Below are 17,429 nucleotides of genomic sequence, written 5' to 3' on the forward strand. Positions count from 1 at the left end.
TGTCACAAAACCCTTCTTCGTTCATACACAAAAAAGAGGGACGGCGTGAGTGCGTTCAAAACCACCGGAACCGAAGTGGTTGATTGCAACCGTTTTTGAGAAGGAATTTTTTCATTATTTTTCCTGAACTTGCGAGACAAAATCCTTCGGAAACGATCGTCATATCGTGGTGTCAAAGAAAGCGGAATCATACCTTACCCGGGCATGAGAAATGAGCGAGCGATGCCCCATCCCTGGCCAAGTTTTAGACAAAGACTGGGTTGTAAAAAGTTAGCCTCCGATTCTTCAAAATTAATTATTTTCACCATAAGAATCAATTGATAGGTGAACGTTAGATAATGATTGACTATAAAAATAATTTGATGGACGGAATTATTCATAATGATTTTTCAAAAAATTGTCATCTAGGGTAGTACCTCTTTTTTTTTATTAATTGATAGAAACTTCTCCTTGGGCTCATTTTATGTAGAGTGATTCGATGGATATCAATAGACTCTGAATCAAAATCTATCAATTCCATAAATTGGCGGAAAATAAGAAAAACTAAGTACCATCGTAGATGGCATAGGAAGGGGATCGAACTGGAAAGGGTTGATTTCTCGTTGATAGCCTCTTCTAACCGCTCAGCTAATTGTGAGATCTGAAGGGTCATAAGTAAATTTAAATGGCTGCACACATAATGAAATTTTTTTTTTCAACATAAAAGTAAGTAAGGAATATACAAACGAAGATTTAGAGAGTATCACGTGTGACGTAAAACCTGCCACCTGTTTTCGTCGAGTAGAGTTCCTTTCCTCAATGTCGAAATCTCTTGGTTGTTTTCGTTTCGTTAAAGCTATAATGAAATGAGAACAATAATGCTTTACTCGTCAATAATATGGGATATATGGAAGTGTTTCCATCCGTTTCTTCAGGTGTACATATGTAATCATCCCCTGGGCTGGAGTTCTCAAATATCATTTCTTAGCAGTGGTTCCATAGGGGGTTCTTGCAGCCTTTCCCTCGGAGGTTCTTTAATCCCACAAAATACACAAAGTTTAGTCTTCCAAATAACTGTTCATTAGAAACTTTGTCGTCGTAGAAAACCCCGACCTCAAAAAACCTCCGTGAGACATTTTAATCGCACTCTGCCTTACCCTCCTACTCTGACACTCGAGCCCCAAAACGAACCCTCCCCTTATACACTCAATGCGGTGTTATGAAAACAACCTTACCAGGTTATGGTGTTCGGACACCACGTATAGCCTATTGATCTACTCTACTTACATGATATCAAACACTTAGGCCATTACCCACTGCCATAGGGGGTTCGGAAAAATCCATACTGTCGGCTAGTTCAGGTCGCCGCAAGATACTTAGCAACCATGACGGCCTCGAGCCACGAGTGACTGACACAGACATGGCTCCCGCGGGGAACCTTGGGGTGGTGGTCCTTGAGGTCAGCTGACACCGAGCATGTGAAAGGTGGATAAGGGTATTTGGGATTGAAAGAAATACAGGAGAAGAAGAAGAGAAGATGTATAATGTGATTTCACAGGAGGACCATCGGTAGTGATGTCAATTTATGGGCGACACACTGCTTAGACCGGAATCGGGAGAGCGCGAGCTAATCCACCACCTATGATTAACGCCAATGAGGAGAGGTGCATCTATGCGTCCCCCACCATCGTCAAAATGGACGACAATATTCGCTGAGGAAATTTCCAGATCCGGCCCAAAGGGAAAAGACGGAAGCTTCGTCATCAAGTGGCGCGCTTTTCTCATTATAAAAGGAACTTGATCCGCACAAAAATTGGTTCAACAATTATCACCGCAAGGATCAGTCTTGATTGAACAGCGGCTACCGACGACACCCCATCGTTACATTTCTCTGCCCGTAACTGACTCAATAATTACAATTCAACCCACATAATTCTAATTGCCTCGGCAATTAACACTCTCAGTCTGGGTGATTCTCCCTTTTTTCGCGTTTCAAACTCATCAAAACTGTCGAGGAACCGCCAAAATCTTTAGAATCTTCAAGTGATCTTCGGAATCCCCATTATCCTCAACCAGGATGATCGAAAAATTGCACCAAGTCCCTGCAAACACCCGCCTAGTAGTACGAACCATACACCGATCAGGCAACCCCGAGAGACGCCAACAGGGGCATTAGATTCGCACTTGGAGCATTCCGCTGGATTTCCTCAGACGAATCAATAACTGTAAGTTTTTAATCACATCAATCCCTATACATCTGTATCTCTTGTCTTTCTGTCTTTCCTCCGACGGTATTTCGCTTAAGTCTACACAAAATCGAGTCATTTTTATTACGAATAAATGGTTATATTCCGCCTAATTTTGGTCTATTTTTTTCCATGAAGTTCATTATCGACGTATTTAACTACTTTATCCTGAACATCGCCATCCCTCACAATAGAAACGTAACAAAACGTCTGAAATAGGCGTTTCATCGTTACATGGTGGCACCCGGTCGCGGTAAGTGACAGTTAGCTCCGGGTTTGCAGTTAGATATCTCATCTCTCTCGCTCTCTCATTAGACACGGCGATTCACAACAATGATATCGGTTCTGAACTTTAGGATAACTCTATGATACCTGAAAATCTTTGAAGATATTTTTCTCTAATCACTTGAGCAGAGCGTTGTAAGACGTAACAGGAGCCCCGTACATCATGATACACTGGTATGCACTATAACTTCGATCTGCTCCCACCACTCGCCAAGCCCCCATGCGCATCTGCGAAGTGTACTATGTATGGTTCCCATTGATATGCAAATTGTACCGCGTAGAGCTTCGGTATTCACATCACGAATGTTCCTTGAATGCTTCAATAATTTCTGATAACTCATTTTCGTTTCGACTGTTAATTTCGCGCAGTTCCATTATCTCATCAGGTATTGAAGAATCATTACATCGATCGACAAGCTCACGTTATTATGCCCCATTATACATCGTACAGAGTTTCACATGAGAGCAATTCCGACAGACTGTATTCTAAGAAGCATTTGAACAATGTCGAAGCCGTCATCGAAGGGTTCAATAGCACCACATTTGCAGTTTAAATATTATTTTGGCGGTGACGTTCTCATTTTGCAATGTATAGGATTGTATTCAATGGGGAGCATTTTCAAAAATACGGAACCAAGTTTCAATTTGTGGGAATTGCCACCGTTCGTCTGTGCTCTAGGTATATTATTGTGCGGATTAGTTGGTGACTTTTCCAATGTTATCGTAGAAGCCCGGCAATATTCCTTGTTTGCTATTGAAGTTCTTGCAATTGTTCTCTGTGGTTCATTGGGAACATACAAAGTAACTTTCATTTGATACTAATGCACGGAAAGAAATTTAAAGTAAAAACTGCTATATTAGTATTGCAGTGACGGACTATATTTGGGTTTACCGACATCCTAAAATTGTCTTCTTTCTATTGTATTGTGTAATTGTTTCAAATTTTCTTTTTACCGCAGTAAATTCTAATTGTGTCCCTTCTATGAAATATTTTTCAAAGTTATCTGTACGTACCCCAAATAAGAAATTTTTAGTAGTTTATAAACTGCTATCACAGTAGAAATTGCTATGGAATATTAATTGCTATGGAACAGAGCATCAATAAAGTTTTGAAAGAGTCGATTCGCTTTTCTACTCTAGACCATATTTAATGTAAATTCTTCACTTTCGACGAATTTCTATTTCCTTAATTTTCCATAGCTGATTTTAGAAAATCACCCTGCTTTAATATAAATTCGCACTTATTCAATAGTGATTTTGCTATGCCACGTAGTAGTATTGTTGAACGTATTCGTCTTCATCGGCTTTGAACCCATCGCTGTCTGTGTTTATACTGCGAACTAAAATGAAAAGTACGATGTTGGATGGTAACAAGAACGCATTTTCCCAAATTAAAATTGAACTGCCTGTGAATGTTATTAAGTTACATGTGACATTTTCAATGAAATGACCTTGTAGTGAAATGTTCCATAAAAAGTTGTACTGCGATGGCATTTTAAGTTCTGACATTCTCGCGGCAATAAATTATATTCTTTTTGGCTTCCGTGTGGATGCACGTTTTGCTTCAACATTGCGCCGACCTTTTGGACGTATTGCGAAGCCAATGAGCATTGCGATTCTCATAGAATCAGAGCTCATTGCCCTAAAGATGCGTACTGCGTCAACATTTTATAAACTACTAAAAAAATTTTTCCGTGTATGCATTAAATTGTTCACCATTCAGTAAGAAAAATATACACTGGCATTTTAATTTAGCGTTGCGCCGAGGTTTAGCAAGCATTTCGAAACCGATGAGCATTACCACCCCATAGAATCGGAGCTTATAGCCCTGAAGATGCAAACTGTCGTAGAATTTTATGAAGTAGTGAAAATTACTTTCCGTGTATACATGAAATTTGTTAATTTGGTAAAAAAATAAAGACAGGCATTATGGTTTTGAAAATATTTAGGGTTATCGATTATGGATTTATCGCCGTGAATTTTACAACTTCATCAAGGCCATTCAGCTCCGTTGGGATGAGGGACTCGCCCAAAATACCATAACGGAGAGTATGGTGGAGGCTGCCAAATCCATACGTTTGTTTAGGGTTTGGTATGGCACAGTAATTGCAGTATTTTTCGGATCATATATAGTACGTCCATATGTGTAAGTTGAATAAAAACACTGAAAAATTGTATAGTTTTGCCAATCTTATTTGTTCGGAACAAACAAATGCCAGAAATTTCAATTCGAAAATCCACTTTAAATTCTTGTCAGAACAATATTTAATTGGCAAAATTATATTCGTTTCTCACTGCAGAATCGTGAGGGGCTGACATGATATAACGTAATGAGCTGGTTTTATTTTCAAGGGCATATTCTCTGTTTAAATTATCAGGAGTGAATAAGACCTTCGATTATACAAAAACTGTCTATCCGGCTGTACATCCATTTCCGTTGACTACACCTCTGTCGTTTTTCTGCTGCGTTACCGTAGAGTCGATTGGAGTCATCTTCTGCACTCTTTACTGGACAGCAGCTGACGGACTGTTCGCGCAGCTCACAACACATTTGGCGATTCAGTTTCAAGTAACGATCATCTCTTTGATTAGATGGAAGTGATGTTTTCCTCAAGAGGTCTTAGATATATGGGTGTTCTTCAGAATTCACAATGACTTCGGATTCATTATCGAAAGATTGTTAATCAGATGTAGCCTGATGTATAAACCGTTATGCGAATATTAAGTGTACTCATTAATATATTTCCAGATTCTTGCAAATCGGCTTCGTTATATGCCAACTCCAGAAATGATAGGATCGCACCATACGGCGATGGTAGTGCAACGATTGAAGACAACCGTACAGGATTATTTGAAACTATTCGAGTAAGCATCGCAATATTTAGAATGATGTTGAATGGTTCGGATTCATGTATTTCTATTTGTTATTGAAGGAAAACACTCATAGTTTTGGTACCCAGAACTCTGTCTTCAATCAGATGAAACGTCCTGATTGAATAATTCCTCGCATTCACCAGTTCAATTACTTTTACAAATAAGAAAGGGTCCGATTTTTCTCGAGTCGGCAGTAACCCGTCTAAACGCGGAGTGCCTTCCTCACGGAGTTTTTGTCCAATTTCCTCGGTTCGACTGGTCGCGTCAGTCAGTTTTTTGATGAAAAAATTACACTGAATAAAATATTCGATTATTATTATTTTTCTTCATCCGCGTTCCGTCGAATACTGTTTAGTTCCACCGTTTGGCGCGTTGTCCCGAGATACATGGATATCGTGGAACCTGAGGATAGAGTCACCATCTTCTCTTTCATTCACCAGCTCTATGATGCCATTCTATATCAGATTGCTTTCTCCATTGACTGAAGTACAGGCTCAGTTCTGGGAGTTTTAGTGACGCCAGCGGCATCGTAGTACCTCACTCCAGAAGAAGCAGGGCGCCACATGCTACGCTGGGTGTTTGCCTTTTTTTAATGCAAATAACTCATAATCACTATCTTAGTACACAGAATTCTCATATTTCGAGTGCCTTTGAAACCGCAAATCAAGAAACTTTCCGATTGTTCCGTCAGAAAGTTTGAAAAATGTTAGCCCTGAACCCAGGTGTAGGGTTTGGAAAGACGCATTGCTCATCTCCTTAATTTTCAATGAAGCATCCTCAGATCCGCCTTTCCGCTCATCCTAGTGATACCTAATTTCAGTGAAAAAAAACATGGCGGTGACGCAGAGGACTAGACCTCCATTGTTAACTAATCCCTCCGACAGCGGGATTGCTACTCAGGAATTTTCTGTTCTCTATTTCGTTCCAACTGAAACAATTTAATGAGCTGTTAGAATTACCATTTCCCGTTTTCACAGTCTTATCCAGCTTGTCCATTCGATTTTTCTGCCTTGACGAGGTTTATGAATATCAGTAATCACTTCGTCAAAAGTGACATCTTAAGTGTCTGTCACACCTATCAATAGATCAGGTCTTCCTGCAGTACGCGACCGTACTTTCGCAGCTCCATATGTTTCCAAAAAGGTTCTTATCTGTTGGTTATGTACCAGTTATTAATATTTGCTGCCCAAGCAAGATTCCACATGTACGTAAGGAATGACAAAGTGCATCCCAACAAGACTCCAAATTAACAGTAAGAAACATCATTTCTCTCATTCCACTTAACCCTGGAACGATGTGTTAGATGCCTTACCTCAAAATTTGTCTTAATCAGAGACGGAGAACTTATTAGGAACAATTGAGAATGTTCATAATTCATGTTAATATTATTGACATTATTAATATTCTCATGTAGAGTGTTCTGATAATGGTAATGTAACTTTCTTCTTTTGAAATATGGAATGCACCCCATTCTCCTACCAAGTGGCGTTTCAATTTGTCGCAGCCGTCGCTATGGAACTCTTGTGGAGAATTTTTCAAGTGCCCTGAGAAATTGGCTAATTAGGAGATATCGTCATTGCGATGTTTGCCATCTTCATTTTATGGCCTTTGTTATAATTTTGTTTCGTTCAGTTGAGCGCTCGTAAAATCGATTTCCATGTAAACCTGCCATGTAGTGTAGAAAACTACCATTATTGAATAAACGATCCGACTCTGATTACAATAATCTGTGTATATTGTAGATATATCAACGAATTGGAAACAATCTACAATCCTATTCTATTTAGCACTGTAGTGGTCAACGGTTTGAATATTTGCACCTGTCTGTATAGCCTACAATATGTATGTTATGCTCTATGAAGTAATGATGAACCATATTCTCCTTAGGTATGTTTATATAATCTGAGTTAACATTTCTCGTTTTAGAGACTTTCAAAGCATGAGTGGGAAATGGCCGGAAAAAATGCCCTACTTACTACTGGTATAACGGCACAAACGATGATGTTTTGCATGTGCGCCCAACATTTGAATGAGCAGGTGACGAACATTTTCCAACTTTAAAATATTCTCAACTGAACCAACTTGATTACAACTTTACCAATTAGTTATCACTACTCAAATGGTGTCTGTCTAAAACGCTGTAGAAATTTATAAGTGTAGGATCAATATCAAATGAAAGGATTATGATTAGTTTATTTTACGAAGGTTACAGAATATTATAAAAGTAAAACACTCAAAATTATATTAGGAGGATGAGAAAAGTATCTTCACTGGTTAACGGTCAAGTTACAACTAAAACTAACCACTAAACTCATACCGCAGCTCACACCCGAAAATGCACTGCCTTTTTCTCCCTTTGTTTATCATTAGTTTTCTTCCCTGAGTCCTTCGACAATGCAAGGTCTGTCCTATGAGTGATCCCACATGGCCGGACAACACTCACCATTATTCTAGAAAAAATCCTCAGAACTTGAAACATGTCCACCCATCTCCTTTTCCTCGCATTCCTTATATTAAACAAACACATAAATTACATTAAAATCCTAACGTCTAGACAAACCTTAACGTCCACTATAGTTAAAACAACAAAGAGCTCATTCATTCATTCGTCATCCATTTGACACATTCTACATAAGGCTTATGAGAATCTGGCGAATATCCGATTATCTTCATTGGTACCTGCGAATGGCGCCGACCTCTCCGATTGATTTTTTTCATAACTATAGAAAAATATCAATATTGAGAAGACCAATAAGAGACGAGGAGAGAAGAGAATATTTGAAATGGGTGGTTCTGACAGTGCCCCAAGGTATCGCAGCGCGTCACTAGCAGAGGGGGGGCTCCGTTTTTGTACTTTCTCAACTGTACAGAAAATTTTCAAACGGTGAGAGCACCACTGTGGCTGTACATGTGGACCCAGCGCCACATGTACAGCTTACCTTTTTGTCTCGACAGTTGAATCCCTGCACACCGGTGTTCTCAACGTTTGAAAATTCTCTGTACAGTTAATCATTTGTACAGTTGAGAAAGTACAAACGGAGCCCCCCCCCCTAGCAGAAAGCTCGCACAAGGGTATTATATTCCTGACTCGGGTGCACTTGCAGTCGTTCATCCCTTCTTCCGCGATCGCTCCGGCCTCAAGGCAAATTTTAGTAACACATGAATGATTATACCTAACTCATTAGTTAGTTAATTAATCTGCCGTGCTCTCAGCGGCCCGCGCACGGCAATGATGGGCTCATACAACTATGGATAACTGTGTAGCGCTGTCCGTAATCACTAGAAGGATGGGTAACCGCGCGTGCACACTTCCGGAAAAGATTTCGAGTTTTCCAAGAGAAGTGGGGCTGGGGAATTATGCAGATTGGTGAACGGACCAACAAGGGAAATAATCCATTGAAAACGAGAGGCCAGCGGGGATGGAACCAAGAAATAATAAAATAGTTAATGTTTGTTGTGTTGGATTCCAATACAAAAGAAGTAACTTCTTCTATGGAATCTTCATTTTCGGACTCAAATACAAGTTCTATGGATATCTTTCTGACAGATAGTTACTTAGTCCATGCCGAATGGAAGTCTACTACTGAGGAAAAATGCGGCGGTCCTCTATTTACGAGTTTGTCTTGTTGGTTCGTTGTGACGGGATATTTTCTGTTGAAGCAATAGGAACTCTGTCTTTGGAGGGATGCATGACAAAAGGGAGTATATCGATAATTTGGAAAGAGTCTGGAAGATTATCTTGGAAAGGACCAGGAGTTTTATTGGGGAAGGATTCAAAGGTTCATCGGAGTTTATTCGAGCTCCGCTATTAATTCTTAATATGTAGATTCATAGGTATACAACAGTTGGCTTCGGCTGCTTTCGAATTCTCGGACCATTGTGAGCGACAATTTACTTCTGTCCTAGTGGCGTCCCGCGATATTTATAAGCATTAGTTAAGGGGTCGTTAGGGTCAATAAAAAGCCATAGTTCAATTGCTGTTGCGGTCAAGTCACGGGGCGAGGGCGCGTATTATTGCAAAGGAGAAAGATTACTCTGTGGAGTGGGGTGATTAAATTCTCGACACATGGCGGCCGAAAAAGGGAACCGTATTTCCACCGGTGAGGTGTAATAAATTTATTTAGTTTATGCGATTTAACGAATAATTTAGAAAAATATTAACGGTCAGTACAAAAATAACAACTCATCCATTCAAGTTAAATATTAGCCCACTGGCTTCAGATTTATTTAATCTCTTATTCCTTTTAATTAAAAATAATGGTTACTCACTTGAATATAGCTCATAGAGCACATAGTTTTTTCTCTCATACTCACATACACATCTATTAATATATGACAATCATACCTATCTCCATACGTCAAAATATTTTTCCGTGGAAGGGAAACTTCGTCAATAAAAATTAAACACACAAATCAATAGCTCCGCGTATACAAAAATATAGTCACTGATCAGTGCTCGCAACTAGGGCGTCGCCTAAATATATAAAATAACGCAGAAGGCTCTCGCTTTCCCAACCCTACCAATATTCGAATATAATGGTGAGCGGATTTGGGAGAATGACCAGACTGGTCGGTAGTCGAGCGGCGAGAGAGCGATCTTCCTACGTCCGATTGTCACCAACCCATCAGGTATCCAGCGCCGTTATCGGTGATGTCTGGAAATGATGATGAATCTCCTCCCTTAGGAGGCGGCATTCTCGTAATAATTTAAAATCATTACATGATCCCCCTTTATCTCCCATGATATCGACATATACATGTGGACACGCTTCAAATTTAAATTTTTGTTTGAGTGGACCTCTCGCTCCCTCAAATTCTTCCCTAATCTCATCTACAAAATCCACAAAATTACCAGAAGGTGAAGGCTTCGTTTTTTCGGTATTATTAATATTAACTGAACTCTCATTAGGGTCACAATTGGATGTGAATAATCCCGGTTCATTAACGTAATTAATATTTTGTAAGAATCCCGTGGACTGTCTCCTCACATAACCCTCACTTTGTGCGCGATTTACCGGTGGTAGATTTGGTGGGGGAAAGCGCGTGTCCGGGAGGATCATCGCTGAGGCACCCGCTTCGGGATTGTTATTCCAACGATTTTGCTTGTATCCCCCATGCCCTTGATACGGTTGTTTTGGTCTAGAGTTTCCTCGAGAATTATTCCACTCATTTCGTGGGGTATTGCTATTTCTAAAACCTGGTTGATTTTGTGCCTGAACTCGGCCTTGTGGTATCCACTCAGGACCCTGAAAATGATTTGTATGTTCTACTCGATTGGTTGCCATTGTCTGCAGGCTTAAATTGTTAAAACTCAACTGTGTTATATCTAGTTGGGATAGTGCTTGTGTTACTGCCTGCGTATCTAAATAATTGACTGTTGCTAATGCAATTTTTACATCATCTGGCATTTGTTGAATGATAGAAAAATTAACTTCGTATTCAGAGAGAGGGGGATCAAAAAATTTAGCCTTATTTTTTTGCGAATAAAAATACTCCTGAAACGTTCCATCATTATTATTATATCGACGAACCAGCCACTGACTTTTCCATGCAACTTTCATAGGCACCGAATAGAATTGCTCTAAAAATTTCACCTCGAAATCCGCAAATGATTGTATGTCCGATTTATATGATTGGAACCAGTTCTTTACTCGTCCCGTTAAAAAATTTTCAAGATAAATTAATTGGAACTCCGGCTGAATGCCTTTTAAACGTAAATAATTCTTCACTTCCTGAATAAATTCCTTTGGATTTACTCTCGCGCTGAATTGGGGAATATTCGGATTCATTTGTAAATATGGTAACTGACTGGCCAAACCTCTAACAATGTCATCATTAAGGGAACCTGATGGCCGTTGTTGTTCTATCTGCTGTGGAGCGGGAGAATTTTGTATAGCCTGCTGTGCCGTCCTCTGAGCCCCCTGCAACAATTCCTCAGCGTACGCCTTCTGAGCTTGTAATGTTTGATTTTCTTTAGCCATGTCCTCGATCTGCTTTTTTCGTTTATCCATTTCCCCGACAGCTCTCTTTACTTTGGCTTGCTCCTCGGCTAGCATTTTTTTCAACTCCTCCATTGTTGGTTCCATTTTTATTTCCTTGTGACACCGTGCAGAATTACTATTAATATATGACAATAATGATTTCTTTAGCAGCAGTGAATTTGCTCCCTTTCTTATTTTTCTATCAGTTACCAACCCGGGATTTAGAACCGTTTCTTTATTTGACCGAGTAACTCGACTTGATGTCAGCGTTGTTGACATGAACGACTTCTAATTATTCACAATTCTCTAGCAAGGTCAAGAGTATTGTGCCCCACGTTGGGCGCCATTTGTAATAAATTTAGGGTCTTCCATTCCACAACTATCAGTGAGTGAATTTAGCGCTTTGTTGGAATCATGCCTTGACGATCTCGGCGAGCTCTGACGCCTCGGTCTCTCTGTTTCATGTTCGTGAAGCACAACTGTTCGACGTTCCGGAGCGTCGTGTGTACTGCATTCTCTTATTGTCAGTTCCTCACGATCAAAAATTGGTTTGGATCCCTCTCCTGCTCTTCGTTTGATGATGATTTCATCAGGATTGGTAATATTCCTCAACAATCCAGACGACCCTTCAGCGTTTGGCAGGTTTCGGTGAACATTAACTGTAATTTTTTTTAATTCACTAACAGCAATTTTATTACCCTCACTGCCCTTAAACAGTGGAGTATTATTCGACGAGGTATCGCACTTCTCAAACATAACAGGAATGCTGCTGCTGGAATGAGTTCTTCGTTTTTCTGCAGATTTCCTTCTACCACGTCGTCCGCTGCCTCCGGGTGACGCTGATCTTGATCGTGATTTGGATCGTCTCCGTTGTTTCTTCACTTTTAATTCCCGAGCTCGTCTTGCTTCCCACTCTTGGATCATTTTCGTTTTACGTTTTTCGTGTTCCCGGCGTCGTTCCTGCTCCATTTTCCATGTCCCTGGCCTGTATGCACTTCGCATTTTACATCCCGACATTGGCCTTTTTCATACTTTTTTAGTGTTGTTTATTCATTCGTGATTCGTATTTTAACTTGCATGTAATATATATTATCAAAACATTGATCCTTCTGCTGCTGTGACTCATTTTTAATTTTTAAAGTAAAATGCGAAGAAACGACGACAGACCGAAAGAGCATCAGGACCCGAGGGATTTACTCTCCAAGGATAGACTGAAAGAATTGGAGAGAAAAAGAAGGGAATGGAGAATGGAGCAGGAACGACGCCGGGAACACGAAAAACGTAAAACGAAAATGATCCAAGAGTGGGAAGCAAGACGAGCTCGGGAATTAAAAGTGAAGAAACAACGGAGACGATCCAAATCACGATCAAGATCAGCGTCACCCGGAGGCAGCGGACGACGTGGTAGAAGGAAATCTGCAGAAAAACGAAGAACTCATTCCAGCAGCAGCATTCCTGTTATGTTTGAGAAGTGCGATACCTCGTCGAATAATACTCCACTGTTTAAGGGCAGTGAGGGTAATAAAATTGCTGTTAGTGAATTAAAAAAAATTACAGTTAATGTTCACCGAAACCTGCCAAACGCTGAAGGGTCGTCTGGATTGTTGAGGAATATTACCAATCCTGATGAAATCATCATCAAACGAAGAGCAGGAGAGGGATCCAAACCAATTTTTGATCGTGAGGAACTGACAATAAGAGAATGCAGTACACACGATGCTCCGGAACGTCGAACAGTTGTGCTTCACGAACATGAAACAGAGAGACCGAGGCGTCAGAGCTCGCCGAGATCGTCAAGGCATGATTCCAACAAAGCGCTAAATTCACTCACTGATAGTTGTGGAATGGAAGACCCTAAATTTATTACAGAGGTATGGAGCGATACCATTTGTGAGCTGTATACGGATTATAGGAACCACTTAAAAATTATAGTTCAAACTGGACATATTAAATTCACAAAAATGGTCTTCAGGATTTAAATGGATTATCAAGAGATTTTAATTAATAGTTATTTGACGTGGATGGGGTTTTGCTGTACGCAGGAATTTGTAATTTCAATAGTAACGTTTGTGTTAATAAAACTGATAATACAAACTATAATTTCGATGATGTGGGATGAAGATGTGCACCCAGTCAACTACTAGTCGATCCGTATCTCATGGATCGTCTGATACTACATTAGCGATCGACTGCCTATTGACCAGCACTCGATCATCGGTTGATTGATCCTCACCTAATGAACAAGTAATGATCAACCAGTTATTCAGCATGAGCTCTCCGGCCGGGTAGGCCGTCCCTGAAGTATTCGTTTAAATAAAAAATTAATTATTGAGAGCTTTCCAAGTATGATAATTCACCAGAGAATGAACAAATCTGGCGTGATTATTGGAGATTGCTTTGCTCCATTTTTTCGAAAAGGGTTAATTTTAAATGAAGGAAAAACCCATGCCGAAGCGTAATGTTATAACCGAACGAGCTTATGGTACCCGTGAGGATGATGTTGATAGTGTTACTTGGTTGGTAAAGTTGTAATTCGTACCCTCCTCTCATTGCCATAATCTTCCAACTTTGAAATGTTCCTGATAGTCAGATGTTTCATTATGCTTAACTAGATCGCTGGAGTCCGTCAGGCGGCCTATAACTGTTCATGGACAGAGTTCAATTCAACAATAAAAAATTTACTTTTATTAATAATGATCCAGACTGAACCAGAATTCATATACGCAGCTTATGGTTTTGTTTACTTGAATAAGCCTCAAATGACAGTGGTTCGTATACACTTGAACATTGCATCCTACATGACCTCAAATATTAGATGTAACAAAGCACGTATTGAGTAAAAAAAAAATTGTTGCCTGTAAAGTCGGTTTTACGGGCGAAGATTTTACGTGACAACGTCTTTTTCTCGGTAGAATATTTATTGATATGAATATAATTAAATTGCACAATAGGAACAAGGAATTGAATGAAAATAAGAATTGCACAAATTTTAACTATAGAAATATATTTTGTTTACTAAAACATTGTACATGTAAACTTAAACTTAACTAACTCCTATTTGAGTGATTTTGTTGAGGATAGGACGATGATACGAGAAATATGAAATGAAAGGAAGTGTTTCTGCTGTAATGTGTCTTGCGAAAGTCAAGTCGATAGTTGTTCCTTTTAACGTAGTTGACTTAGAAACGCCAAAAAACAAAAAACAAAAACACTCCCACCACCGACCAACAGCCACTAGAAGCCAGCAAAGCAAATCGTTTCTGGCACACAAGTAAACACACACATCCGCACACACAGAATTATTTTCGTCACTATCAACATTTATCAATAGTATGACATAACCTATAAACTCAGTTTCTCAACTTTTGTGTCAATCTAACAATTAATCAATCAATCATAGTTTACGATAATGAAATATCAGTGTACAATTATTTACCTTTATTGTTGTAGTTGTTGTAAATGACGAATCTAAGCACTCCACATTTTCAATACAGACACAGCAGACGATACTTTAACCACACGTGTGAACTTGTATTATGACGCTTTCTTGTTTTTCCAACGCCAAGAACGTTCGAGAAAGACAAAGACAGAGACAAGCATGCGCCGATTCAATGCGCGGCAGACCGATCATAGTTGAGTGGGAGAGAGACGCAAGGCATTCGGCGGGCCTCTCTCTCGTTCGGTGACTCATCGTAACGTTACCGGGCGTTACACTTTTTCATAAGTGACTCCCAGCCGCAACCTAATTTAAGACGTTGTCACGTCAAAATAATAATTTTACACTGAACATATTACTGGCTTAGCGCAATTTTTTATCAACACAATAATCACAGAACAATTCAGTGGAACAATTACAGGCGCACATTAATCCCACAACGCGCGACATTATGGAATTTCGTTTAGGTCATTCAAACTGGCCTAATAGGAGAAAACTTACACTAAGAAGAGCCGGCCTGAATGCTAGCGATATGTGAAAAATCTGTCACGCTGATTCCTTAGTGGTCCAGTCCTCTGAGGCGGCTAATTTGAATTCAGAACTCACTTTATTTTGAAGTTTTCAATCATAAATTTTATAATTACCGCGCGTTCGGTCTGGTTTATAATGTCGAAATACTATGAGAATAGTCTTAACTGTCTTAACTGCAATTGGAAAGAGTGGGAGGCAGGACCATTCTCATACGGTTGTTAATTGAACCATTAAGGTGTCAGATCCAATGAGTTTTCAATTCAAAATATTTCAGCCATTGTTAACCGGGTAGAAAATCATTGATACTTTTTGAAATGTAATAGATCGTCATATTAATATATCAAAAGATCCATAATCAGTACATATCCTGCATAAGAAATATCGCGTTGTTCACGGGAGAAGCTATAACAGAACGTAGTGCACAGTGTTCACTAAATCCAGAACACACTTTACCGAATACAATTGATCAAAGTTAATTCACTGATTTTTCTCATTTTCAAGATATTCACGGGAGCTATGCGATTTTTCACCCTCCTGAGGAACATGACTTGAAAAATAGTACGGAAATTCGAGCACAAATCTTGCAATCTTGTTTTAATTATGATGCTCTGCATGAGCAAAAATGGCTGAATAAACGTCTTTCGATTGTAGTCAATTGCGAAAATTACCTTTCTACCTAGACATCCACAAGATTCCCGCAGCTTGACGACTTTCACGAACTGATGGTCTGAAACTGCGCTGTCTTCTTGTCATTATCCATGGTTAGATTATTATGTACGATTATCAATTAATTTATTTTGTTAATTTATTGACTATATGTATACTTTCTCGGGTTTTTACATTTTGTTCCCCTTTTCTCTAACACCTATTAATACATATATCGTGAAATAAAATTACAATTGTTGGCACAAGTCATATCGCATTCTTACCGACTACTCTTAATATTAATTTGGCATTGGCCTGGGTTTCTTCAATATCATCAACAACAACCAACAACAAAGCAACGCAGAACAAATACATGAACGAATGAACAAAGGTAAAATGAAGAGCAGCAATTCATTTATTAATCCATCATTTCATGACGACGTGGTGGCCGGCCTCGTGGTGCCCTCCGTACATGAAAACGACGTCGGGCTTCAGAATTTCAAAAAAAATCCACGAAACAAATACGAGTCTCTTCAGTCTTGGAAAAATCCGTATCTGCCAACAAACCCGAAGAACGTTTCACTAAGATGGTATCACTTTTTCAAAGTGCCCACTGCACATCGGTACCCTAAGGGAGGTAGTCCATGACATACACCCAGATATGTAGGACCTCACAACAGTGTAAACTGGCCCTCACTGGTTTATTTCCCAAATTTCCAAAAAGTATGTTATTGTTTGGTCCCCCTGAACCCCTGCTGTTGGTCTGTCACAAAACCCTTCTTCGTTCATACACAAAAAACAGGGACAGCGTGAGTGCGTTCAAAACCACCGGAACCGAAACGGTTGATTGCAACCGTTTTTGAAAGGGAATTTTTTTATTATTTTCCCTGAACTCGTGAGACAAAATACTTCCGAAACGACCGCCATATCGCGGTGTCAAAGAATAGTAGATTACGGCATGAGGACGTTAGCTGGGGGATTGCGAGGATTGTGAGATTGCGCGCGGCATGACAAGTCTACGTCTCGGCGCACCTCCGGCGAATCTCGACTTCAACTTGCCACGTCTCGTGCAGCAAACTTCACACGCAGAGGGTGAAAGAGGGGATAAAACCACCCTTGCAGACGGGGAGGGACGACGCCGCGGACCCCGAGTCTAACCGGGAACCTCCTGACACGCTCCAACGCATTTGAAATACGATTGTACTTCGTGTGCGCTTCATTGGGCACCAAATCCTCGAGATTATTCTATTTCTACTAGTCGGACTCCATCTGAGGTTGTACAGGGGTACTTGAAATAAGGCTAATGCCAAGTGTGCGGTCTGTGTTCCTGGTAGCGCATGGTGGCCAAACGATTCAAAATGACACTCTTCCCAACAGGTCAAACTCCGCAAATATCCTTTGCGTGTGTGTCTCGTTATATAGAGCATTGAGACTCGATAATATGACCAAAAA

The 17,429-nt window shown here is 39.9% G+C and overlaps 3 protein-coding genes across 4 annotated transcripts; 2 read left to right on the forward strand and 1 right to left on the reverse strand.

The window, feature by feature from the left end:
* Positions 1-2,834: 2,834 nt before the first annotated feature.
* On the forward strand, positions 2,835-15,968 carry LOC135160472 (uncharacterized). 2 transcript variants are annotated; one of them, XM_064117044.1, is made up of 8 exons: positions 2,835-3,311; positions 4,460-4,656; positions 4,863-5,079; positions 5,260-5,375; positions 7,127-7,226; positions 7,311-7,421; positions 13,978-14,133; positions 15,834-15,968. In XM_064117044.1, exons 1-8 carry the CDS (start codon positions 3,015-3,017, stop codon positions 15,882-15,884), a joined length of 1,245 nt encoding a protein of 414 aa, XP_063973114.1. In that variant the 5' UTR covers positions 2,835-3,014; the 3' UTR covers positions 15,885-15,968. The 2 variants fall into 2 exon arrangements, with proteins under 2 accessions (XP_063973114.1, XP_063973113.1); XM_064117043.1 differs by lacking the exon at positions 15,834-15,968 and having other exon boundaries at positions 13,978-14,205.
* LOC135160480 (uncharacterized) lies at positions 8,411-12,382 on the reverse strand. The gene is made up of 2 exons (XM_064117055.1): positions 11,203-12,382; positions 8,411-10,630 (listed from the first exon to the last, which is right to left on the reverse strand). The coding sequence occupies exon 1, from the start codon at positions 12,380-12,382 to the stop codon at positions 11,681-11,683; it is 702 nt and encodes a 233-aa protein (XP_063973125.1). The 3' UTR covers positions 8,411-10,630; positions 11,203-11,680.
* On the forward strand, positions 12,494-13,897 carry LOC135160995 (uncharacterized). The gene is made up of 2 exons (XM_064118216.1): positions 12,494-13,236; positions 13,802-13,897. Exons 1-2 carry the CDS (start codon positions 12,511-12,513, stop codon positions 13,895-13,897), a joined length of 822 nt encoding a protein of 273 aa, XP_063974286.1. The 5' UTR covers positions 12,494-12,510.
* Positions 15,969-17,429: the final 1,461 nt, after the last annotated feature.

This window comes from Diachasmimorpha longicaudata, chromosome 3 (assembly GCF_034640455.1).
Source record: "Diachasmimorpha longicaudata isolate KC_UGA_2023 chromosome 3, iyDiaLong2, whole genome shotgun sequence".
Classification (NCBI taxonomy): Eukaryota; Metazoa; Arthropoda; class Insecta; order Hymenoptera; family Braconidae; genus Diachasmimorpha; species Diachasmimorpha longicaudata.